This window comes from Geotrypetes seraphini, chromosome 6 (genome assembly GCF_902459505.1).
Source record: "Geotrypetes seraphini chromosome 6, aGeoSer1.1, whole genome shotgun sequence".
NCBI lineage: Eukaryota > Metazoa > Chordata > Amphibia > Gymnophiona > Dermophiidae > Geotrypetes > Geotrypetes seraphini.
Window position 1 is genome coordinate 41,754,178 of NC_047089.1, and position 25,159 is coordinate 41,779,336.

General features: G+C 44.1%; 1 protein-coding gene across 1 annotated transcript in view; it reads left to right on the forward strand.

Annotated features, from left to right (window-relative positions):
• Positions 1–25,159, forward strand: part of ZMYM2 (zinc finger MYM-type containing 2) — a 537,976-nt gene that overhangs the window by 482,280 nt on the left and 30,537 nt on the right. The window contains 1 exon segment of the mRNA XM_033950396.1: positions 9,531–9,645. Coding sequence (XP_033806287.1) covers positions 9,531–9,645 — 115 coding nt within the window.

A 25,159-nucleotide genomic window follows, 5' to 3' on the forward strand; every position in this document is an offset into this window, starting at 1 on the left:
TCCTCATAGTCTCTTTTGGCCCCTCTTACTGCCTTATGGCACCTGCTTTGATGATGTTTGTGCTTTTTCCAGTTTTTGTCCGTTTTTGACTTTTTCCATTCCTTAAATGAAGTCTTGTCTCTGATAGCTTTTTTCACCACTACAATGAGCCATGCTGGTTCCTTGTTCTTTTTCCTCTTGGATCTCTTGTTGATACACAGTATATATTATTTCTCAATTTATTCACATACCCAAGGGATAGCATTACTCAAACCATATTGTATTCTCTGCCTATTCCCATACCTCAAATATAGTAAAGTATCTGCTTTTCAATATTAGTAGCATAGTGGTTAAACCTACAGCAGTGTCTCAAACATTTTTAGCTCAGGCACACTAAACGAAGCAAATGTTTGTTGTGGAACATTATAATTGAAATTAAATTGCAAAACCAACAAAAAATTTGATTTGAGAGTTACTTATTTAAAATATTTATATTCCGCCATTCTCTAAGGCGGCTCACAAAGTACACATACATAATTCCAATTTACAACATTACAAAGAAATCACATACCACAATAAAAATTATAAAACACAGGTACGTTCATATATCTTAACAACTATGACATCAATCCACTACTAGTTCTCTAAGCCAGTGTTTTTCAACCGCTGTTCCGCGGCACACTAGTGTGCCGCGAGATGTTTCCTGGTGTGCCGTACAGTCAGGGCCGCCATCAGGGCAGTACCACCAGTCTAGGGAGAGGGGCGGTCCGCCCCACGTGGACAGGAGAGAGCTGGACTGGGGACCCGCGGAGTTCAATACATCTCGAGCCGCGAGGCTCGTCTTCTGTTCCTGCCTGCCCTGCAGCTAACATATAGCCGATCGCAAGCGTTCCCCGATGTCAGTGCTGACGTCGGAGGGAGGGCTTAAGCAAAGCCTGCCCTCCGACGTCAGCGCTGACGTCGGAGAATACTTCCGTTTGGCTATTTGTGCGCGGCAGGGCAGGCAGGAAGCAGAAGACAAGCCTCGCGGCTTGAGCTTCGTTTTGCTGAGAAAGTTGCAAAGATGGGCTGGGAGGCAAACACGGAACACAAAAGGGGGGAGGGAGTGCATTTTGGACACAAGGCATGAACTTGGGAGAGAGGAAGGGAGGGAAAGAGATGCTGAGGTGGGGGAGGGAATGGGTTTTTGGACACAGAAGGCATGGACTTGGGAGAGAGGAAGGGAGGGAAAGAGATGCTGAGGTGGGGGAGGGAATGGGTTTTTGGACACAGAAGGCATGGACTTGGGAGAGAGGAAGGGAGGGAAAGAGATGCTGAGGTGGGGGAGGGAATGGGTTTTTGGACACAGAAGGCATGGACTTGGGAGAGAGGAAGGGAGGGAAAGAGATGCTGAGGTGGGGGAGGGAATGCGTTTTTGGACACAGAAGAAATGGACTTGGGAGAGAGGAAGGGAGGGAATGAGATGCTGAGGTGGGGGAGGGAATGGGTTTTTGGACACAGAAGGCATGGACTTGGGAGAGAGGAAGGGAGGGAAAGAGATGCTGAGGTGGGGGAGGGAATGCGTTTTTGGACACAGAAGAAATGGACTTGGGAGAGAGGAAGGGAGGGAAAGAGATGCTGAGGTGGGGGAGGGAATGCGTTTTTGGACACAGAAGAAATGGACTTGGGAGAGAGGAAGGGAGGGAAAGAGATGCTGAGGTGGGGGAGGGAATGAGTGTTTGGACACAGAAGGCATGGACTTGGGAGAGAGGAAGGGAGGGAAAGAGATGCTGAGGTGGGGGAGGGAATGAGTGTTTGGACACAGAAGGCATGGACTTTGGAGAGAGGAAGGGAGGGAAAGAGATGGTTGTGTACACGGGGAATAGAAGAAAGGAGAATTTTTGGTCATAGGGAGGGAGTGAGGTACAGATAGTGGCATACCAGGGTGGGGGGGGCGGTCTGCCCCACCCCGGGTTTACGTCCCAAGGGGGTGCACAGCTGGCCACCCTCCAGTGTTGTCCCTAGGCCGGCAAACTGCGGCTCTTTAGCCACTTGAGTGCCACCGCCGCCAACGGTGTTGTTAGCGGTGGCAGCATTATAAAATACTTTCTTTGTGTTTATTTGATTCCTATTCAAGAGAATTACTTTATATATAGTCAATATAGGCACAGAGTTAAATTTTTTAACATTTTCTAATGGTGGTGTGCCTCGTGATTTTTTTCATGAAACAAGTGTGCCTTTGCCCAAAAAAGGTTGAAAAACACTGCTCTAAGCTATGTATGGGTAATTGTAACAAGTAGAATAGAATTGCTAATCAATGCAATGAATGAGCTTGTTTTTGAGGGCAAATTAACTCAAAATGCAGCTCGATAGCCGTTCTCTTTTTTTCGATTTAATTTCTATTAGAGCTAAAAATCCAAGTTCACAGAAATAATAAGATCCAGACTAACAAAAGCCTTGATTGCTTTGTTGCTGAAGTTAGGATAGCTACTGCATAAAATATAAAAATAAAATTACTTGCCACTAGTTTTCAAGGACCCATCACATTAAAATGGTGCTTGTCTGGGTGTTGTATCCTCTCAACATTGGCAGACTCATTTTTGCGACATAAATGTCATCTATTCTAGTGCATACTTATGAAGGGAATTTTTATAAATAAAGTAAAATTCTAGAATCTCTCGGGGCACACCCAGAATCTCCTCAGGACACACCACTTTGCCATGGCACACAGTTTGAGAGACACTGACCTACAGCATCCTCAGGTAGTATGTTAAAATGCCGTGCTGCAAGTTGTGACCCTGAACAAGTCACTTGATCCGCCTCTGCCCCAGCTACATTAGACAGATTGTGTAAACCAGTGGTTCCCAACCCTGTCCTGGAGGACCACCAGGCCAATCGGGTTTTCAGGCTAGCCCTAATGAATATGCATGGAGGAGATTTGCATGCCTGTCACTTCCATTATATGCAAATATCTTTCATGCATATTCATTAGGACTAGCCTGAAAACCCGATTGGCCTGGTGGTCCTCCAGGACAGGGTTGGGAACCACTGGTGTAAACCACTATGAGTGAGGTTGTATAACTGCAAAAAAAAAAAACAAAAAAAAAAAACGCAGTATACAAATCCTAATGTTTTTTCACTTTCCCTTGTCCTAATGTGACCATCACTAACTCAGTCTGATCACTTACCTTCTACTATTGGTGCTTGACTATCTTTTGTACCTTTTCCAACTCTAGTCTTCCTACTACTTCAGTCAAAGTCCCACAGTGCTATCAAAACTTTCCATACATCATTAGACAGATATCCATTGTCTGTTCATCTTCTAGTTCCTATACTCAAGGTAGCCCTTATTCATTCCAAGAAGCCTCTCAAGCTTTCCCCAATGGTTTTGAGACCTTCTCTTAGTACTTTCCAATCGGATGGTGTAATCTCATGAACCACTTTCTTTCTCATTTTTCAAACTCTCACTTATTACAAGCGGGTATATATCTCATCATGACCAGCAAGTGGAAACTAAGACAAAACTTTGTAAACTGTACATATCATATGACCCCCCCTCCCTAATTACTTCAGTCTTCTCTCAGTCTCCAGCAGGTGTGTTGAGCTGTACCCATCTCCCTTGGTAGTGCTGTTGGAATTTGTTTAGGAATTTTTGTCCCTTTTTGTTGCCGGATTGAGCTTGGGTGGACCCTGTTTGGGGGTCCGTCCGACCTCGGGGGTGTCAAACCTGGCGGGTCTCAAACGGGGTCCCTTCCTCCACCTCCCCACATTTTTGTAGAGGTGCCTCAACAGTAAGCCTTACCCACTGGTGGTAAGGCATATTGTTTAGATATAACGTAATATATTCTACTCCACTCAATCCAGGAGGTGCATCTGCAATGTTGTGTTACATATAACAACTTCTTTCTATTCAGGAAAAGGTCTCAAAATTGGAGCCTATGTACAGTCATATCAGACTGGAAAGTCAGCGTAGTTTTTAGTACTCCATGCTCCAGTCATCGGCCAAAAAACCTGAAATCTGCATTTATTGTTTATATTTAACTCTTATTTACTTATTTTCAGTTTTTGATTTTTTTTTAGGTTTTTTATAACTTAGTCTCACTTGAAGTATCATTCACCATTTTAAAATTTACCAAAGATGCACTGCTCCATTGGTTAGAAAAAGATTGACAGTGTTTGTTCTAGAATGCCGACACAGCCAGCATTTTGCGGATTTTATTCTTTGTCCGCTGCTTCAGGGCCAATATTAAAGCATCAAGACATTTTCCTACTATCAACTGCCAATGATTCTCGAACATCGGCAAAATGGCGACAGTGTTTACTTTATATTCTCATGTCAGCGTGGATTGAGTGGAGTAGGATTATTTATGCCACTCAGGGTAATAAACCTTTATATTGTTTAGATAGCCATTGGAGTCTGTTCTGTGTGGGGAAAAAAATCCTGAGGCAGAAAACAGTTTTAGTTTTACAAGAAGAGTTCCATTTTGGTCGCTGTTCTTTGCACTTTTTCTAGCACCACTATATCTTTCTTGAGATAAGAATACCAGAATTGAATGTAATACTCCAGATGAGGTCGCACCATGGAGTGATATGGGATATTATAACATTTTTAGTCTTGTTAATCATCCTTTTTTAAATAATTCCTAGCATCCTGTTTGCTTTTATGGCCACCACCACACATTGGGCAGAAGGTTTTATCGTATTGTCTACAATGATACCGAGATCCTTTTCTTGGGTGCTAATCCCCAAGGTGGATCCTTGCATCCAGTAACTGTGATTCAGGTTATTCTTCCCAATGTGCATCACTTTGCATTTGTCCACATTAAATTTCATCTGTCATTGGGACGCCCAGTCTTCTAATTTCCTAAGGTCCACCTGCAATTCTTCACAATCCGCATGCTTTGAACTAGAGAGCTGCACGGGAACGGGGATGACGGGAATCCCGCGGGACCCGCAGGGATCCCGCGGGTTCCCCCTTTGGGTCACGGGGATCCCGTGGGGACGCCCCCTAGGGTCGCGGGGATCCCGTGGGGACGCCCCCTAGGGTCGCGGGGATCCCGTGGGGACGCCTCCGAGGGTCGCGGGGTTCCTGCGGGGTTGGATCGCAGCGGGGTTGGTCGAGCCGCGAGGGTAGTCTCCTTCTCCTTACCTGCCCTGTCGCAGCACACAGCCGAATGGAAATCTTCCCGATGTCAGCGCTGACGTCGGAGGGAGGGCTTAAGCAAAGCCCTCCCTTCCTCCGACGTCAGCGCTGACATCAGGAAGACTTCCGGTCGGCTGTGTGCGGCAGGGCAGGTAGGAAGAAGGCAATGGCGTACGAAAGAGGGGGGAGGGGGCGGTCCGCCCCGAAGAATGTGCACAGCCGGTCAGGTCCCCCGATCGACCGACAACAGGCCCGGCCGACAAATCTCCCTGCCCTGTAGCCGCGAATCTAAATTACCTCTTACAGCAGCTTCACTACTCCAGCTGCTGTAAGAAGGTAATTTAGATTCGCGGCTACAGGACAGGGAGATTTGTCCGACCGGGCCTGTTCTGTTGTCGGTCGGGTGCAAAAGCGCCACAAAGGTGGAGGCAGGGAGGGAGGAAAGGTGGAGTGGAGAAGAAAAGACGCTTAAGGGGGGAGAAGGCCGCTGAAAGCACTGGGGAAGACAAAGGGGTGGAAAAGAACGCTGAAAGGACATGGGGTAAAAGGGAGATGAGGGGGGGAAGGACCCTGAAAGCATTGGGGAAGACAAAGGGGTGGAGAATGCCACTGAAAGAACATGGGGAAAACAGGGGTGGAGAAGGCCGCTGAAAGGACATGGGGAAGACAGAGGGGAGAAAGGCCGCTGAAAGGACATGGGGAAGACAGAGGGGGGAGAAGGACGCTGAAAGGACATGGGGAAGGCAGAGGGGGGAGAAGGATGCTGCCTGACAGGACATGGGGAAGATGGTGGGGGAGAAGGACACTGAAAGGAAATGGGGAAGAGGGAATGGGAAGAAGACGCTGGCAGGGAAGAAGACAGAGGTGCCAGACTATGGGGGGAGCGGAGGGAAAAAGATGGGTGCCAGACCAATTTGGGAGGGGGAGAAAGGGAGAGGCACAGTAACAGAGCAAATGGAAGACACAGAGAGAAGAGAGGCAGTGGATGGAAGGAATTGAATGAGAACATGAAGAAAGCAGAAACCAGGCAATAAAGGTAGGAAAAAAATTATTATTATTATTTTTTTTTTGCTTAAGGATAAAGTAGTATATTAGTTGTGTTGATAAAAATTTATAAACATTAGAGGCTCTGGTAGAAACCCGTTTACAAAGTATGTATTCTTCCCAATTAATATTTCCAAATTAATAAAGTCTTTTTGCTTATTTTTAAATGGGTTTCTACCAGAGCCTTTAATTCAGTAGCATAATTAAATGAAATAACTATTTCTGTAGTTTATAGGGACAGGTGGGGACGTAGGGGATTCCTCGCGGGGACGGGCGGGGACGGAGGGGATTCCTCGCGGGGACGGGTGGGGACGGAGGGATTCCTCGCGGGGACGGGTGGGAGTCCTCACGGGGACGGGTGGGACTTTGGCGGGGACGGGTGGGGACGGGTGGGATTTCTGTCCCCGCGCAACTCTCTACTTTGAACAGTTTAGTATCATCTGCAAATTTAATCATCTCACTCGTCATTCCAATTTCCAGATCATTTATAAATAAGTTAAATAACACCAGTCCCAGTACAGACCCCAATGGCACTCCACTGTTTACTCTCCTCCATTGAGAAAAGTGACCATTTAACCCTACCCTCTGTTTTCCATCCGATAACCAATTCCTAATCCACAACTGAACTTTGCCACCTATCCCATGACACTTTAATTTTCTCAGGAGCCTCTCGTGAGGAACTTTATCAAAAGCTTTCTGAAAATCTAGATACATTATATCAGGGCTGCCCAAGTCTGGTCCTCGAGATCTACTGGCAGGCCAGGTTTTCAGGATATCCACAATGAATATGCATGAGAGAGATTTGTCTGCACTGCCTTCTTGGTATGCAAATCTCTCTCATGCATGTTCATTGTGGATATACTGAAAACCTGGTCTGCCAGTAGATCTTGAGGACCAGACATGGGCAGCCCTGCCCTATTTCAATCAGCTCCCCTTTATCCACATGTTTATTCACACCTTCAAAGAAGTCAAGCAAATTGGTGAGGCAAGATCTCCCTTGGCTGAACCCAAGCTGACTTTGTCTCATTGAATCATGTTTGTCTACGTGTTCCACAATTTTAGTTTTTGTAATCGTTTCTACCATTTTGCCTGGCACTGAAGTGAGGCTTACCGGTCTGTAATTTTCTGGATCTTCCCTGGAACCCTTTTTAAAAATCAGCATAACATTAGCCACCCTCCAATCACGGGTCCTTTCATCAACTCCCTCAGTACCAGCCCAGCCTAAGCATAACACCATGAGACCACAGGATACTGAATCCAGATCTCCATCGAAGCACCCATTACATCTCATCGATCTACCAGTAAACATCGAAGCTCTCCATCGAGACATTGTTCCTCAATATCACAACGACACTCTATATTTAATCATTATCGCTATACTTCGAGGCATTGATGTCCTCCTTCGATGCATTCGACGTTTTTCATCAGCTAGATGCTCTGCATCGAGATACCATCAATCAGCATCGCATCTTTCCCATGTTTCTGAGGATAAGAGAGCTTCCAGTAACAAAGATATCAAGGAGCATTGTCTCATCAGTCTCACCATTGTCGACATACTTCTTATAGAGAATCACCTGGGGTTCCTGCGGTTGACTTTGATCTTTCATGACACCATACTGACTCTGAGTGTGAGCCCACTCTGTTTGCACCAGAATCATATGGCATACCTTCGGACTCATCTCCTCCTCCCCCAAGAAGGATATCTCTGCCTCATGGACTGTCTTTTACTAAATGTATTAGACAGCTGGGCAAGGCCTTACCTGTCAAACTAGGGGCTGATATTGAGTCCAAGGCAGAGCTTCTGGATGCCTTGGACTATGATGAACCTCCTAAGGAACTTCTCAAGTTACCATTACACAATCTTCTTAAGGAAGCCCTTTTCCGAAACTGGGAGAATCCTCTTTCTGTAATTGCAGCTCCAAGGAAAATTGATTATCTCTACAGAATAATTTCTTGCCCGGGATTTGAAAAGCTACAGCTACATCAATCGCTGCTTGTGCAGTCGACCTTTAAAAAATCCTCCAGTACCAGAGTTTACGCTTCTGTACCACTGGGGCGTGAGGGTCATACTATGGACAAATTTGGTCGCCATCTCTACCAAAACCCTATGTTGGCCGATAGTGTTAAATTACAACTTCTGCATCTGCATGTCATTTTACTTTTAACATCTTGTCAAGAAGTTGGCAGACTTTAAGCAATATATTCCCCCAGAACATTTTGAGGACTTTTCAGCAGATTACTCACTATCTTTTGCAAGCTAGAAAATATATTGCTCGGATGGCGTTTGATTCATTTGAGATGTCTTCCAGAGCTGAGAACCCTCCGAATTCTGAAGGACACAGATCTAAAATTTGCCTTCCTGCCTGCTACCTTATCACTATCTCATTGGTGGGGTTGTCATTGAAATCAACTCCAGCCCATCCAAGATCATCTGCCATTGACTTCACGTCCCCACTGCCATATGTGCACTACTCCTGTGCATCATAAGTGAACTTATATATATAAGAATTGCTTTACTGGGATAGACCAAAAGTCCATCAAGCCCAGTATCCTGTTTCCAGTAGTGACCAGTCTAGATCAGTGTTTCTCAAGTCGATCCTGGAGTGTACCCTCTTGCCAGTCAGGTTTTCAGGATATCTACAATGAATATGCATAAATTTGATTTGCATGCAATACCTCCATTATATACAAATTTCTTTCATGCATATTCATTGTTGTTATACTGAAAACCTGACTGGAAAGGGGGTACTCCAGGACCAACTTGAGAAACACTGGTCTAGATCACAAGAATTTGGCAAGATTCCAAGGATAAAAACAAATTTTATGATGCTTATCCTAGGAATAAGCAGTGGATTTTCCCTAGCCATCTTACTAATAACTTATTGACTTCTCTTTTAGGAAATTATGCAAATATTTTTTTTAATCCTGCTAAGCTAACTGCTTTCATCAAATTCTCTGGCAATGAATTCCACATTGAGTGAAGAAATATTTTCTCTGGTTTGTTTTAAATCTACTACTTAGTAGTTTCATCGCATGCCACCTAGTCTTAGTCCTAGCTGTTAATGTGTTGTTTTGTTTTAGTACTACAGATTCTCTTAGGATCTGTAGATCTAACAGTATTGTCTTTTAAGCAACTGATTTTGAAGTTGCAGTTTTGGAATGTAGTAATAAATATAGTTTAACAAGAGAAGAGAAACTGTTTGAACTATGTCTGAAATCCAGATAAATCTGAGAGTGGATTTTATCATACCATACTTCACCACCATAATATATTATAAAACCCTTCTATGTCATATTTGTCATCAAAGAAATTGTAAGCTATTTTGTGTATAATTGCTTTTTGAAAACTGGCTTCGTTGAACTAGGCAATATAATTGTTTTACAGTTCTTACATGGAAGCAATAGAAAGGACAATATATTTATTGATCCAAGTTTCCAGATGTTTGGACAGGAATTAAATAAGATATTGAGATGTTGGCAACCAAGCATTCTTCCAGATGGTAAGTTCTTATGTTTTTGTTTTGTATTCTCTTTCTTTTACAAACATCGTCTCATAGGTACCTCTGTGGACTTCAGCTAATAGTGGACTGCAAGAAACGCTGTTTCCATATCTGAAATATCCATGCATTCTGAAGTTAGCTGAAGGGTTATAGAATTGCTATTTCACACAAAACCTCTTTAACACATAAAATTCCTATGACAGATCCAATTCAGATCATTTACATTCCAGGCCATAGGATTTATGGTTATAACTATAATATTGGATGTGAACAGGAGAAACTGCCCTCACAGAGGTGAACAGCAAATGCAACAACAAAGGTGTCCAATTGGTGTTCAGTCTCTTTATTAGTAAATAGACTCGACACGATCGTGTTTCGGCCCACGATCATGTCGAGTCTATATACTAATAAAAGAGACTGAACACCAATTGATCACCTTTTTTGTTGCATTTTCTATAACTGTAATATAACTTGATATGGAAAGGCTGGGTGTCTCAGGGAACATCCTCACTGATTTGGGTAACTGTTTTGGATTATTATAAAATGTTATAGTAAGAAAAGGTAAGGAGGTCTGGATGTTGGATGAAGTCTGGATATTGGATGAAGTCTATTGTAAGCCTTGTAAGAAACAGGAACATAGACCTGGAATAACCAATGAAGAGGGTGAGGGAGGTAGTATTTAGGATTAAAAGTCTGTAATATAAAGGAATTCAAACATGTTTGCAACAAATATAGTGGATAATTAAAGAACTACAGTAGTTTTAAAAGTTGAATAAAAGTCATGGGAGGAGCTGGTTGTGGGGATTTTTGTGCTCATGAAACCAAAGTGCTACAGATCCATAAGAAAATCCACCTGGCAGACAGGATGGGTTGACGGTTCTTTATCTGCCATTATATATTGTGCCACTGTAGCACTTCAGTCAAAAATGGTATTCTAGTACAATCCCGCTCTATTCCTGAACAAGTAGGATAAGCATCCCCAGTCGCGAGACTTCTTGTAGGAAGCCTCATTTACATAATTTTTTAACTCTCCCCTCTTACCAAAGGACTGCTCTCAGGTATTCAGTCACTTTCCTACAAGTGAGCAGTAGGAACTAGTCTTTTCTGCATGTGTTTATTTTTCTTTAAAGTCTTTTTTTTTCATGCTTTGCAGGAACAGCTCTGGCTACGGGAGGTTGCAGACTTTGAGGAGAAGTCTGTTTCCAGGAGGTTGGCTGCCTGGCAGTGCACCCTCTACTCAGCCTGCACTTTCAGATTAGGGTTCAGGGGCAGTTCCCTTGAGAGCTAGGTTCATCTGCTAGTAGGTTTGAGCGCAGGCTGCATGGCTCCATGGAGGTTTGTTCGGGATTGGAGCCAACTGCATTCTTCTACCAGGTCGTGTGTGCAGAGTGTTCTGTGGGTGGCAGAGGTCCTTGGCCATGTGACTCAGACCAGAAGGGCAGTCAGAAGACCAGCAGGTCAGTTGCAAGGCTTGTTGAGGCAGAGGGATCTTCCTGTAAACTGTTTCAGCTTCCTTTACTGCAGCTTCCAACATAGCATGGCACAATGAGTACAGGGCTTGCAACCTGTTTTAGTGATTTGCGAGGGGGGGGGGTCTTGCAAAGTGAGTTTTCAGCAGTTTGGGAGATAGCCCTAGTCCCTGTCCCCACCCCTACGCCCGTAAAATTGCCGTGTTTTGGGGGTTCCTATGCTTTTCCTGGACTGTGTTTTTCTGAAAATTACATCCGCAGTTGCCATCTTAGATTTTCCTGATTTGAATTTAAAGTTATTTTTAGTCTCTACAAACTTTGTTTTTGCAAGAAAACCTCTCAGATGGACTCCTCAGAGCAGAATACTTCAGATTCTTGCCCTGTTTGCAGTGGATGGCTATTTGGCAAGTGGCCATGTTCCACGTCCACTGCGGCACAGGAGGGGGGCAAGATCTCATTGGCCCAAGTTCCCTCAACCCCTGAAGGGGGTCCTGCCACTCTTTTCAGCCAGGGGCAGCCCAAAAATTCAAAAGTGGACCCGGAGACAGCGCCCTTGTGGCCCCAGCGAAATGCAGCCGCGATTTGGAGTCTAAAGCATGCAAGCCCTCCAAAAGTATTAAGAGGGGTTTCCAGGAAACGTTTGTTACCTTGGACAATGGGTTTTCCCTGGAATTCATTAACATGCTCTATCAGGCTTATTTGGCCAAGGAAAAGGCGCCTTCCTCACTGGAAAGGGGGGGTCTCCCTTCCCAGGACACGGTCTTAAGTTCAGTCTTCCCGAGTTGTCCAGGGATGTTTCGCCAGCTGATGACCATACCTGATGACCTGACCATACCTTTGCTTATGCAGGCTGGTACCACTGCAGGAGATGTTGCAATGCTTGCAGATCTCTAGGATCTGAATTCAGGTGAGGTTCCAGATTTGGGTGGTGACCTCATGGTGTGGAGATTTTTCAAACCGCGGCTTTGGTTAATTTGATCTCTGAATCCCTCCAGGAGTTGAATTTGGAGGTTGGGCAGTCAGCTACTGCGGAATGCTCTCTTATGTGCAGCAAGAAACCACAATCTGCATTCTTCCTTGATCATCCGGACATTGTCAAGATGCTCACAGACCATTGGGGAGGGGGGCCTGAGGGTCCCTTGAGATGTTCTAGAGCCATATCCAAGCTCTACCCAATGGCAGACACCTTTAACCAGCGTTTTGCATCCCCAAAAGTAGATTTCTCAGTGGCACAGGTCACTAAGTGCACTTCTCTCCCTAGAGATGAAGGAGTGATGCTAAAGGACGTGTAGGACTATAGAGTAGATTTTGTCCTTAAACGCCTCTGACTCTGTGGCTCCTGGGCTGAAAACAGCAGTGGCTGCTTCCTTTGTGGCCAGAGCTCGTCATTCTAAGTTTTGCCATGATCTAACACTATTGTGATCCAGGATCTTCCCTTTCTGATTTCAGGTGTGAATTATATGGCAGACGCCTTGTATGATATCTTTTGTATGATATCTTCAGTGTTCAGCAAGCTATCAGTATATTCCATTTCTGCACATAGGATGTTGTGGATCCAACAGTAGTCTGGTGACTCATCCTCCAAGGCAACCCTGAATAGGCTTACTTTCAGAGGGCAATTGCTGTTCGGTAAAGGTCTGGATTGACCTTATGCTAGTATACAGGACTGAAATCGTGTCATCTTAAAAGATTCTTCGAAAGAACCTTCTCTTTTCAAGCGGCCAAACTAAACTCATGGCTCGCCCAAATTGTGCTTGATGCCTCTTCTTATCTTAATTTTAGAAAACAGATTAAAACTCAACTTTTCAACAGACCAAATCCTTAACGCTCTCCATCACTATCCCTCCCCATTCTTTTAAGATTGTTGCTCCCTCCTATTGGCGTGTATGTACCTTTTTTTCCTTTCATTTAAATTGTAGACGTATAACTTGTTTGACTCTGATTGCTTTGTTATGTTCTTCAATTCCAACTACACTGTTTGTACTGCATTTAACTGTTGTGAACCGCCTAGAACTCCCTGGGTATGGCGGTATACAAAAATAAAATTATTATTATTAAACCCAAGTTCTTGCCAGATAATAGGCCTTGGCCCCCTAGAGTTCTGGGACGCCCTAGTTTTTGTCCCAACATTCCCTCAGTACTATGGGGGCTCCTCAGGGCAGCATTCTTATCTGTCAGCCAAACAGAGGTTCAGTAGTTCCAGCACCGGCAGTTGACAGGGAGCCATTCGGCTTCAACCTCTTAAGAAACAGTTCTGACACCAAGACACTGGCTTCTCCTCTGCAGATCAAGGGGAAGGTTTTGGCTTTCCTGGTAGAATGGAGGGCCATCACCTCTGACCGCTGGGTCTTGGATATTCTTCGGGATGGCTACAAACTTGATCATTGGCCCCTGACAGAGCTCTCTCTGTACTCCCCAGCAGGGAGGCTGGAGGCAATGGTCCAAAGGTTGCTGAACATTGCAACTATCAAGCCCATTCCAGAGCATGACTTGGGCTTTGACAGATACTTGATATACTTCATCGTGCCAAAGAGAGACTCCGAAGACTGGAGACTGATCCTGGACCTCAAGGTGGTCGATGCGGCCCTCAAGTTCCCTGTTTCAGGAAGGAAACTGAGTGCTCGGGGGAGTTCTTAGCTTCTCTGGACCTGACAGAGGCCTACCTCCATATTCCCATCTTTCTGGAACACAGAAGATACCTGAGGTTCCATGTTCTGCAGCAGCATTATCAATTTGCAGCATTACCCTTCAGGTTGGCGACCATTACCAGGACCTTCACCAAGGTGATGATTTTTGTGGCAGTCCACCTGCAGACACTCAGAGTTCTGGTCCAGCTGTATTTGGACAATTGGTTAATCAGGACTCCATCGGAGTCTGAGGAGCATCAGGCAGTTCACTAAGTCGTCCAGTTGCTTCAACGCCTAGGCTGAATGATCAACTTCCAAAAGAGTCACTTTGAGCCGATGAAGGAGTTGGAATAGCAGGAGCTTTGCATGGAGGCCCATCTTTTCTGTCAGTGGGTGGAAAACCACCTCTTGGCAATTTCAGCTGCGCACGTGACAGGAGTAGACAACGTCCAGGCGGATTATCTCAGCCATCAGACTCTGGATCCCAGGGAACGGTCCCTGTCCCAGAAACCATTTGGCTGCATAGTGGAACAGTGGGGATGCCAACATTCGACGTCATGGCATCTGTGGTAAACAAGAAAGTGGATTGGTTATTCAGTCACTGTCCTGAACCAGGCAGCAAAGGATTGAACACTCTGGTGCAGCATTGGACACTGAAGGGTTTCCAAGTTTATTTAATCTTTGATATACAGTTTAACAAAAGCATACCTAAACAGTTTACAATTATCAAAATATTAAAATATAAAAACTTAAAAATAAAAAGTAGGTCTTCTTTATGTCTTCCCTCCATGGCCTATGATAGGCAGTCTGTAGGGACAGATCGTGGCACACAGGGGTTGGATGATTCTCGTGGCACCCAACTAACCAAGGCATCCATGCCAACCTGGTTCATCTGCAGCTGGACTCCAACTTCCATGTCATCCTTGTCTTCTCATGCTTGTCTTCTCATGCAGGGTCCAATTGCGCTTCAGGATCCGGACTGCTTTGGTCTTATTGAGCGTGTGACTTTAGTGTGCAGAGGCTATTCTTTGGGCATGATTGCTACTCTCCTGCGCAGCAAAAAGAAGTCAACTTTGGCAGCCTATGCAAAAACTTGGAGATGTTATCAATCGTGGTGCATCCAAAAGAACAAGGATCCATCTGTGACATTGGTACTTCTAATACTGGAGTTGCTTCAGGATGGACTGGAAACAAGACTGACTGTCGGCTCTCTGAGGGTGGAGATCACTGGTCTCTTCTGTCTAGGTCCTAAGCCTCTGAGAGGCTCTTTGGCTTTTCACCTGTTTGGTTTTTGAGGAGCGGTCTGAGGCTTTGGCCCCCGCTGTGGCTATCCTGTCTGACTTGGAATCTCAATCTGTGCTCCAGTCTCTGACTCATCTGCCTTATGTGCCTTTGGAGCAAGCGTCCTTAATGGATCTCATTGTCAAGATAGTCTTCCTGGTGACTATTACTTCCACCCACAGGGTTTCTGAGATTCAGGCTTTAACCTGCCCAGGATCCTTTTCTTAGGATCATGGATTCCAGCATGTTTCTGCACACTGTTCCCTCCTTTTTTCCGAAAGTGGTCTTTAGCTTCCACATTTACCAGGAGGTTCGACTTCCGACCTTTACTCCTTCCAGTTAAAGGGAACTGGATCTGGTGTTGATGATGTTGGATGTAAGTAGGATTTTGTTGCAGTACTTGGGGGTCACGAATGAGTTTCAGGTGTCTGGCCACATGTTTGTGCTGGTTGGTCCTGCCCATAAGGGCAAGCCGACCTCAAAGGCCACTCTTTCCAGATGGATTCATATGGCTATTTCATCTGCTTACGTTGCAGCCGGAAAGAAGCCCCCTGTTTCTATCAGGGCTCATTCTACTAGAGGTGTTCCCTCTTCTTGGGCAGAGTCGTCAGCAGTCTCACTGGAAAAGATTTACAGGGCTACTACATGGTTCTCCTTGTAAACTTTTACCAAGCTTTACAGGATCAATGTGGTAGCCAAGCAGGATGCTGGTTTTGATTCTTCTGTCTTGGCGTCAGGCTCATCAGTCCCACCCTGACTCTGTGGGACTGCTCTGTTATGTCCTACTTGTCCAGGAATAGGCTGGGATTGTACAAGAACAAAAGATTAGGTTCTTACCTTTGCTAATCTTCTTTCTTGTAAATCCACGCTCTATTCCTGGAACCTGCCCTAAGAATTGTTGATTCACTAATTGTCTGCCTTAACAAGTACAGGTAAGCTGGACTTCTGATTTCCTGACCAGCCTTTCTAAGAGTACCATCCAAATATGTTTTGCACTTTGCCTTGGGGGATCCCTAGTTGTAGCGCCCCCTTCTGTTATTGCAGGTTGTCTCCTTTTAGCACATTTTATTTCAGGTTTATGTTATTTAATAACCTGTTTCAATTGTTTGATTGTTATGATATTTCATGTTATGAGCAGATTAGACTGATTTGTTGGGGAGTTTCCCCATACCTCTCCCTTTTGTTTGTGTCTTCTACAGGTGACTGTCTGCTTTTCTGTGAACTGAATACCTGAGGGCAGTCCTGAGATAAGAGGGGCAGATCTAAAAAATTATGTAAATGAAGCTTTTTTTCTACAAGCAGTCTCGCTACTGGGGATGCATAACCCCTTTGTCCAGGACTAGAGTGTGGATTTAGAAGAAAGATGATTAGCAAAGGTAAGAACCTAATCTTTCATTTGCTTTTCAAAAAAAGTGGAATTATATTAGCAGTTCAGTGAACCCTTAGGTAGGAGAAGGCTTACCATCATCTATAACATTAAAAAAAATTTAGTCTGCACCCATTGATAGGCAGATTTGACTCTATATTATGATACTCCTGGCATACAAATTTGACTTTGAGCATACTTACCATGTAGCAGAAGACTGATGACTATGATTCTGATTTTTTTGCTGCAGTATATTAGGTTATTCATTATATTTCAGAGAGGACTCATCATATATTCATTATATAAGATGCCAAAACACAAAAAACAGTTATTCTAACATATATTCTTTATTCTTTCCATTGGTTCTTATAGATGGTAGGTATAAGTATAGATGATATAATTTTGTTGGTATCTGTTTTATTATGTATTTGAGATATTTAACCCATTTTTTGAAGAAATTTACCCAAGGCACTGTACATCAGGTTTCAGTGGACATAAGCCATTTACAATCATAGTTAACAGTGTGAGCATAGTAACATAATAAACATGTTGACTATAACAATTTAATCTCAATGTTGTAAGAATGTTTGCTGCTGTTATAGACATTTTGTTGCCAGACTTTACAACAAGAATTCTGTAAGTAATCATAATTCTGGTGCAAAGGGTACAGGAATCTGACAAGTGGGTTATTTATCTCCACCCGCAAGTTTGTGTAGAAGGAATTAAATTTTTTTCTGTTTCACCTCCTGCTCTGGGCTGCACTCCAGCTCCTCCTCAATTGTTCCTTCTACACACAAATTGGAAGGTGGTTTTCTGATCTGCTCTGAGATCATTTTTATTATTTTGGGGTATTTTATCTGGATTTAGAGTTTCCCACTGCTGCTGAGATAGCTCTGACTCAAGAAGACACAGACTTTCTGGATTGAGTCTGTAGCATGTAGAGCAGCCCTTAGGGGAACCTACCTAGCCAGCCTGCACTAACAATGTGGAGGCTTGAGGTCTGTTCTCGTAGAAGAGCCTCCTCGTGGTTATCCAGAGCTTGAGCACAGACTATGTGGCCCTGTTGCCGGTCCTGAGGGCTTTATCAGGTGCAGGCTGAATTTCCTTCTCTTCCCCCCCCCCCCCCCTCATCGACCTGCGTAGAGCTAGGCGGCTTGAGGTCTCGGTCACATTTATTGGATTGGCTGCCAGCCCAAAGATACAAGCTTTTGAAGCCACTTACACATTTGTCTGAGGCAGAAGTCTTCTCTACTTCAGCTGGAGTCCCACCTAAAGCAGTAACTGTACGCACAGTCTATTATAGCCTATGGGAGGCATCAAGAATGGTTTTAGGGTTGCTGGGGCTTTATTTAGGATCCTTCACCTCTAAAAACCCCTTCCCTGAATTTTTTTGAACTGTAATTTTGCTCTCCTGGGCTGTTTTTGGTGCTAGAATACCGCTGCAGCGGCCATTGTGAATTTTTCAGTCCAATTCAGTCTGTGTCCATCTGCCTCAAACACCTCAATTTGGGTCAAAATTGATATGGATGGACTCCTCAGGCTGTTCTACCCCTTTATCACCATATAAATATCAAATGTACAGTTGTAATCAATCAATAAACAATTCAGCACTTCTATAAAATTAATTCATTTATAATAAATAACTGTATCCTGGCTCTAAATTAAAAAAAAAAAAAAGAGGGGGAAATACCTCTTTCACCCTTCAAATCATATCAGACGGCCTATGTATCCTGAATTTTCAAAAAATAGTGAAAAAGACCTCATTTATGTCAGACGCTGAAGCTGATCAAGTGAATGGGTCATCCTTGTAATCATTGGTCAAGGGCTCCTTGGCCCTTGAGGAAGTGAAGAGATTAGAGAAACTGGGCCTCTTCTCCCTTGAAAAGAGGAGACTGAGAGGGGACATGATCGAAACGTTCAGATAATGAAGGGAATAAACTTAGTAGATAAAGACAGGTTGTTCACCCTCTCCAAGGTAGGGAGAATGAGAGGGCACTCTCTAAAGTTAAAAGGGGATAGATTCCGTACAAACATAAGGAAGTTCTTCTTCATGCAGAGAGTGGTGAAAAACTGGAACGCTCTTCTGGATGCTGTTATAGAGGAAAACACCCTCTAGGGATTCAAGACAAAGTTAGACAAGTTCCTGCTAAACCAGAACGTAAGCAGGTAAGGCTAGACTCAGTTAGGGCACTGGTCTTTGACCTAAGGGCTGCCGCAGGAGCGGACTGCTGGGCACAATGGACCACTGGTTTGATCCAGCAGCAGCAATTCTTATGTTCAATCTCAGCAGGGGTCCTTGGAGCACCGTGGACAGGGATTTACCCCTGATTTTGTGAGTCTGATGTTTAAAGTCTATCTAAATTATAGGGGTCTGTCAGCACCGTCTGAAAGCACACCAGAGATCCAGTTGGAAAAGAACTGGGAATATTGGGGCTTGGATTCAATTTCTTTGACACCCCTACCCAAAATGTATCTTCAGTGTTGGAGGAAGTTCTTCAGTGTTGGGTTGAAGGCAAGAGTCAGGAGTCTATGGCAGCCCTGGATCAGCTGCACTGCCTTTTTAAAACAGTGGATTTGCTAGAGATTATTACATAATTGTGGAAACTGAAGCTAGAACCCCTGCAGAGCCCGGAAGCTCAATGTTCAGTCATGGGCAATGCTGAGGATCAGACCACATTCTTTCTCTTTCATCCTTATATTACCACGATGCTGATGGAGCATTGGGAGGCCTCGGAGGGGCCCTTGCAGTTTGCCAAGGCTATGGCAAAAATTCATCCAGTGGCTCCTCACTTTCAGCAGATGTTTATCCAGCCTAAGGTGGATATCTTGGTAGCACAGGTTACCAAGAGAACTTCTCTCCCCAGTGATATTAAAGGATGTGCAGGATCACAGGGTGGATTTAGTTCTCAAAAGGCAGTTTGAGGCCTTGGCTTTGGGGCTGAAGGTGGCAGCAGTAGCTTCCTATGTTGCACGTGCCTGCCATACCAGATTATGTTGAATTCCATCATTGGATGACAGCATTTACCCCCAGTTATTAATTGCCAGGGTAGATTATGTAGCAGATGCTCTATGGCTTGTTTTAGTTATGAGCAAGATTCTGCATACTCAGTCTCTGCTCTGGATTAGGCAGTGGGTGGGAGATTGGTTTCCAAGACCACTTTAAGCAGGCTATCTTTTAAGGGCCAAATGCTCTTTGGCAAAAGATTGGATGGTCTCATGACCAGTGTGTCAGATCTTCGGCCTAAGTCTTTGCCAGACATTAGACCTCAAACATTGAGAGGGTCAGGTCATGGTAATTTTCAAAGTTCTAGGAGAATTTGTCAGCGATCATATTATGACTCATGACAGAGATATGGCAGTTCCAGGCGGGCTTAGCCTGCTGGTTTCTGCCCAGCAGCAGTCTCCAAAAAGTCCCAATGATGCCAGGTCTGTTGCTGCATCTCCACTAATAGGTGGGAGGATTTCTGAGAGGCTTGGACGTAGATATGCTTGGACCGCTGGGTATTTAGACATCATTCAAAAAGGATGCAAACTCAAATTCTTTCGTTCCCTGATGGACTTATTTGTGGACACCCTGGTTGGTTGGCCAGAGAAAGTGGTCCAAGTGTGAGCAACAGTGAGAAGGCTAATAGATATCCGGGCTGTAGAGCGAATACCAACAGAAGAATCATGCTTGGGCAGATACTCTATATACTTTGGCATGCCCAAAAGAGACTCGGACGATTGGAGACCAATCCTGGATCTGAAGTGCCAATAATATTACCTCTAAATCAGAACCCCATATGGACAACAAACCTCCCCTCTGCAACACTAACAGGCTTTAATTTCACACACACACAAGCCAATCGCACAACAGGTAGTAACAGGGAAAAAGAAAGGAAAGAAAGGTGGAGAAAAAGCCTCAGTTCAGCTTCATCTGGCAAAAAACTCCACCTTTCAAGGTTAACCCTGCACTCCAAAATATAGAACCAGTAGAAAAAGCTCTATGGTAACCTGCAGGGAGATGTTACAAAACACACCGGTACACACAGCCCTCAGTTGTGAAAAAATGGGTAAATCAGCACTGTAGCAAAGTAGTTCAGGATTCAGTGTGGAACAGAGCAAAAAAAGAGAACAACTTAGCTGTTTCAGCATCCAGGATCTCTCAGTCCTTCACCTCCTTGGCCCTGCAGCCACTGAACCCAACAGGGAACCCTCCGTTTCGCTCTGGTTGCTGCGTCAGGGGTTTCAATTTCACTGCTTCTCATACGCTCTATCCAGACCCACCAAGCTCTTCAGGCTCTCACACCACTTCACAGAAAAATACCGGTGCTAAGACACTCCACAGCCTCCAGCTAGAAATTGCACACAAGCTCCACCTCCAGACACAATCCACCAATCACAGGCATTCAAACACCAAAGAAGGCCGTCCACTCAATCCGGGCATTCAGTCCCACAGGCTGAACAGATTGCAGAGTGAAAATCCATTTTTGTTCTTTCTGCCAGAGTAAACGCCTCCAATTCCCCCGGCGAGCAGGGTAAGCAATGTGTTCAATTACTGTGCAACATAGAGCCCCAAATTCATGATTAGCTTCCAAACAGTGTGTCACCAATGGCTCCTCCAACCTCCGAGTGTGCAGACAGGACCTGTGCTCAATTATTCTGTTCTTGAATTGACGATAAGTGTGTCCCACATAGATCATAGAACAGGGGCACACTATAATATAAACCACCCCCTCTGTTCTACATGAAGTAGCACTTCGTAGTTTATAAACTTTACCAGTCTTAGGGTGCACAAACCTGTCAGACTTAATCATTACAGGACACACTGAACACTGACCACAACTTCTGTGGCCCCCTGTAGTCCCCATGTCCAGAACAGACAAAGCAGGTCTCAAAACATTAGGGCTAAGTATATCACTAAGGTTCCGATTACGCCCATAAGAAAATAAAATCTGAAGATGTTGTAGGCTCGGATGTACCTTTAAGATGTTGGAGGGTCGGCGAATGACCCGCTGTGAACTTCTGGACATATGATTATATGTAGAGACAAAGGGGACCATGTCTTGGGACCCCTGCCCCTGACGGTATTCAAGTAAGGCCTCTCTATGGTTATATAGGGCCCTTTTCCTGGCCCTCGCTACCACATGGATGGGATAACCCCTGTTAACAAATCTCTCCTGTAGTAGGGCAGATTGGTGTCGAAATTCTTTTTCTCCACCTTTCTTTCCTTTCTTTTTCCCTGTTACTACCTGTTGTGTGATTGGCTTGTGTGTGTGTGAAATTAAAGCCTGTTAGTGTTGCAGAGGGGAGGTTTGTTGTCCATATGGGGTTCTGATTTAGAGGTAATATTATTGGAGTTTAACTGACCCTTTTCCTGAGAGTATATGTATTAGTGACACTAAAAGTGCCCCAATTCCACATGGAGACTGTTCATTCGTCATTGCAGCGGTAACACCAGGAGAATCTCTAGCCTCTCTGGATTTGACGGAGGCCTACATTGTGTATTCTCATCTTTCCAGACCAAAGGAAATTTCTGAGATTTCGCGTGCTAGGAAAACATTGCCAGTTTGCAGCACTGCCCTTCAGGCTAACGACAGCACCTCACACCTTCACCAAAGTGATGGTCGTGGTAGCAGCACACCTATGCAAAGCGGGAATTCATGTGCATCCATAATTGGACAATTGGCTGATAGAGCACCATCCAAGACTGAGGACGAGAGAGTAGTGGAACAAGTGGTCCAGCTCCTACAAGATTATAATAGTAATAAATTTTATTTTTATACTGCAGTACCTCTCAGTTCTATGCAGTTAGCAATAATGAAAAACTGAACAAAAACATCGATAGTATAGCAGTAGCATTAAAATTTCATAATAACAGCCAGCAAATTTATCAAAAGAAGTTTTAACATTTTTTCTCTAGCTGAACAAGAACAGCGATAATACAGCAGTAGCATTAAAATTCATAACATCATCAGACAAATTTATCAGAAAGTTAAGTTTTAACATTTTTCCTAAAAATTTGGTAGGAGTTAGATGCCACAATCAGATCACTTAGGGCTCCTTTTACAAAGGCATGCTAGCAGTTTAACGCGCGTAATACCACGCGCTAAACCGCCGGCCGTGCTAGCCGCTACTGCCTCCTCTTGAGCAGGCGGTAGTTTTTAGGTCAACACGGGGGTTAGCGCATGATGAAAAGTTGCGCACGTTAGAGCGGCTTAATAAAAGGAGCTCTTAGTGTTTTACTGCATTTACCAGCTTGAAAAGATAGAGTTCTTTCAAGAAATCTTGTATACAAGCATCCTTTTAAGGATGGAAAAGAGAAAAAAGAGCAGCCATGTGTACGGCGGTCATTGCCTGAAAATCTGAAATGTTTTAACATATAACATGGTGCATTTTGAAATAGAGTCTTATAACTAATACAAGCAAATTTAAAAAGTATTCTCGCTTCAACAGGTAGCCAATGCAATTTTCTAAGATAAAGTGTTATATGTTCAAATTTCTTCAAGTTAAAGATCAAATGGACCGCCGTATTCTGAATAACTCTTATCTTCCTAATAGTTTTCTTATAGGAGCCCAAATAAATAAAATTACAATAATCTAATAGGTTCAAAACCAGAGGTCTGAAACCAGAAGTCTGAAAGAGGTAAAATCTAAATATGATTTAATGGTACGGAGTTTCCAGAGACCAAAAAACTTTTTTTAATCAAGGCTTCTACTTGTACATCAAATGTCAGAGCACGATCTAAGATGACTCCCAATATTTTAATAGTAAGATCAACAACATAATCTATTCCATTTAACTTCAGAGAAGTTGCCTTAATTTTATCCAGTAAGCTTACCAGAAAGATTTTAGTCTTTTTAGAGTTCAATTTTAATCTGAATTCTTTAAACAACTGTTCTACTATTTCCAAAATAGATGAGACAAAATTGAGTGTATCGGTTAACAAAGAGGTAATAGGAACAATTATAGTTATGTCATCTGCATATCTATATAATTTCAGATCCAATTTGGAAAATTTGTTGCCCAGGAAAGCCATATAGATGTTAAAGAGGAAAAGGGGGAAGGGGAAAGCGGGGAACCCTGTGGAACTCCACAAGCATTATTCATCAATTTCCAGAAAAGTCACCTGGAACCGACTCAATCCCTAGAGTACTAGGGAGTTCAGTGCATCATGGCAGCAGGTCATGTGTTTCTACCAGAGTCACGCAAATTGAAGCTAACCCGCCAGATTTAAAAAATTCCTGCGATGCAAGCATCTTTAGGTGCTAGGTTTGATGGTAGCAACCATAGAGATGTACCTTGGGCGAAGGCTCATCTATGCCCACTACAGGATACATTGATGTCTCGATGGTCTCTGCAGAAGCATTCTCTCAAAATGCCTTTGTCCTGGATGGATGAAGTGCGACACAATTTGCATTGGTGGCTATAGCTGAAATCAATGGCCACATATCCTCCTAGGTGATTCTGATGACACATGCCATTCTATATGGCTGGGGAGGCCATTGCGAGGGTCACCTATTTCAGGGACATTAGTCGCCCTCCAGAGGAAATGGTCTATAAACAGACTGGAACTGAGGGCCATCCGTTTGGCACTGTGGATGTTGCAGAGCACCCTGGAAGGCAAAGTGGTCAGGGTATTCTCAGACAATGTCACAGCAGTGGAATATGTCAACAGACAAGGAGGCACCAAGAGTGCTCAGTTAAAACCAGAGGCCCAATAGCTATTCCATTAGGTGGAGGTCCACCTGTAGGTGCTGTCAGCAGCATATATAGTGAGAGTGGGCAATGTGCAGGCAGACTATCTTAGCCAACAAACCTGGATGTGGGGAAGTAGTCACTGTCCCAGAAGGGCTTTGACAGCATTGTGCATTGATGGGAGCACTCAACGTTTGATCTGATGGCTATGGCCAGTATCAAAAAAGTCCTGTGTTCTTCAGCCAAAGATGCAAGCTTGAAAGCACCAGAATAAACGGTCTAGTACAACATTGGCCAGAAAAGGGCTATTATACGTATTTTCCCCCATGGCCATTCACAGAATTGCGAGCCATCTGGGATTTGTAATCCTGGTTGCCTCAAATTGGCTGCGTCGGCCCTGGTATGCGGATCTAATTTTATTACAAAGAGAGAGGTATCTCAGACTGCTGCTTCATCCATCCATATCTTCTCTTACAGGGTCCAGTTGCTCTAAAGGACCTTGGAACACTTTGGGCTTACGGCATGGCTCTTGAGCGCGAAGCCTTGAAGAAAAGGGCTACTCATAGGTGGTCAAAGTGACTCTCCTACTCTCCAAGAAGCCAGCAACAATAGTGGCCTATGCCAAGATCTGGAAAATGTTCCAGCACAGATGTGCACAGGAGCAGGTGGCATCATCAAGGATTAATCTGCTTTAGGGATCGAGTGAATAGATTTTCTCTAGTTTCTCATCCAGTTGTAGCCAGATTCTTGATGGGGGCATTGCAGCTGCAACCCCCTGTGCAGCATCCTTTTCCAGCTTGGAACCTTAACATGGTTTTGCATAGTCACACTAATGCCCTGTATGAACCTTTATGGTTTTTTCTTGTGGCGAACACCTCAGCACAAAGAATCTTATAATTACAGGTGCTCACATACAGAGCCATTCCTCATTCTTACAGAGGCCAGGGTTACACTCCGGACAATTCTCTCACTTTTACCAAAGGTGGTGTCGGCCTTCCATGTTAATCAGGAAGTGCGGTGTCTCACGTTCCAGGTTACAGATTCAAAGAAAAAAGATGTTGGAGTTGCTGGATGTCAGAAGAGTTCTTCTTTG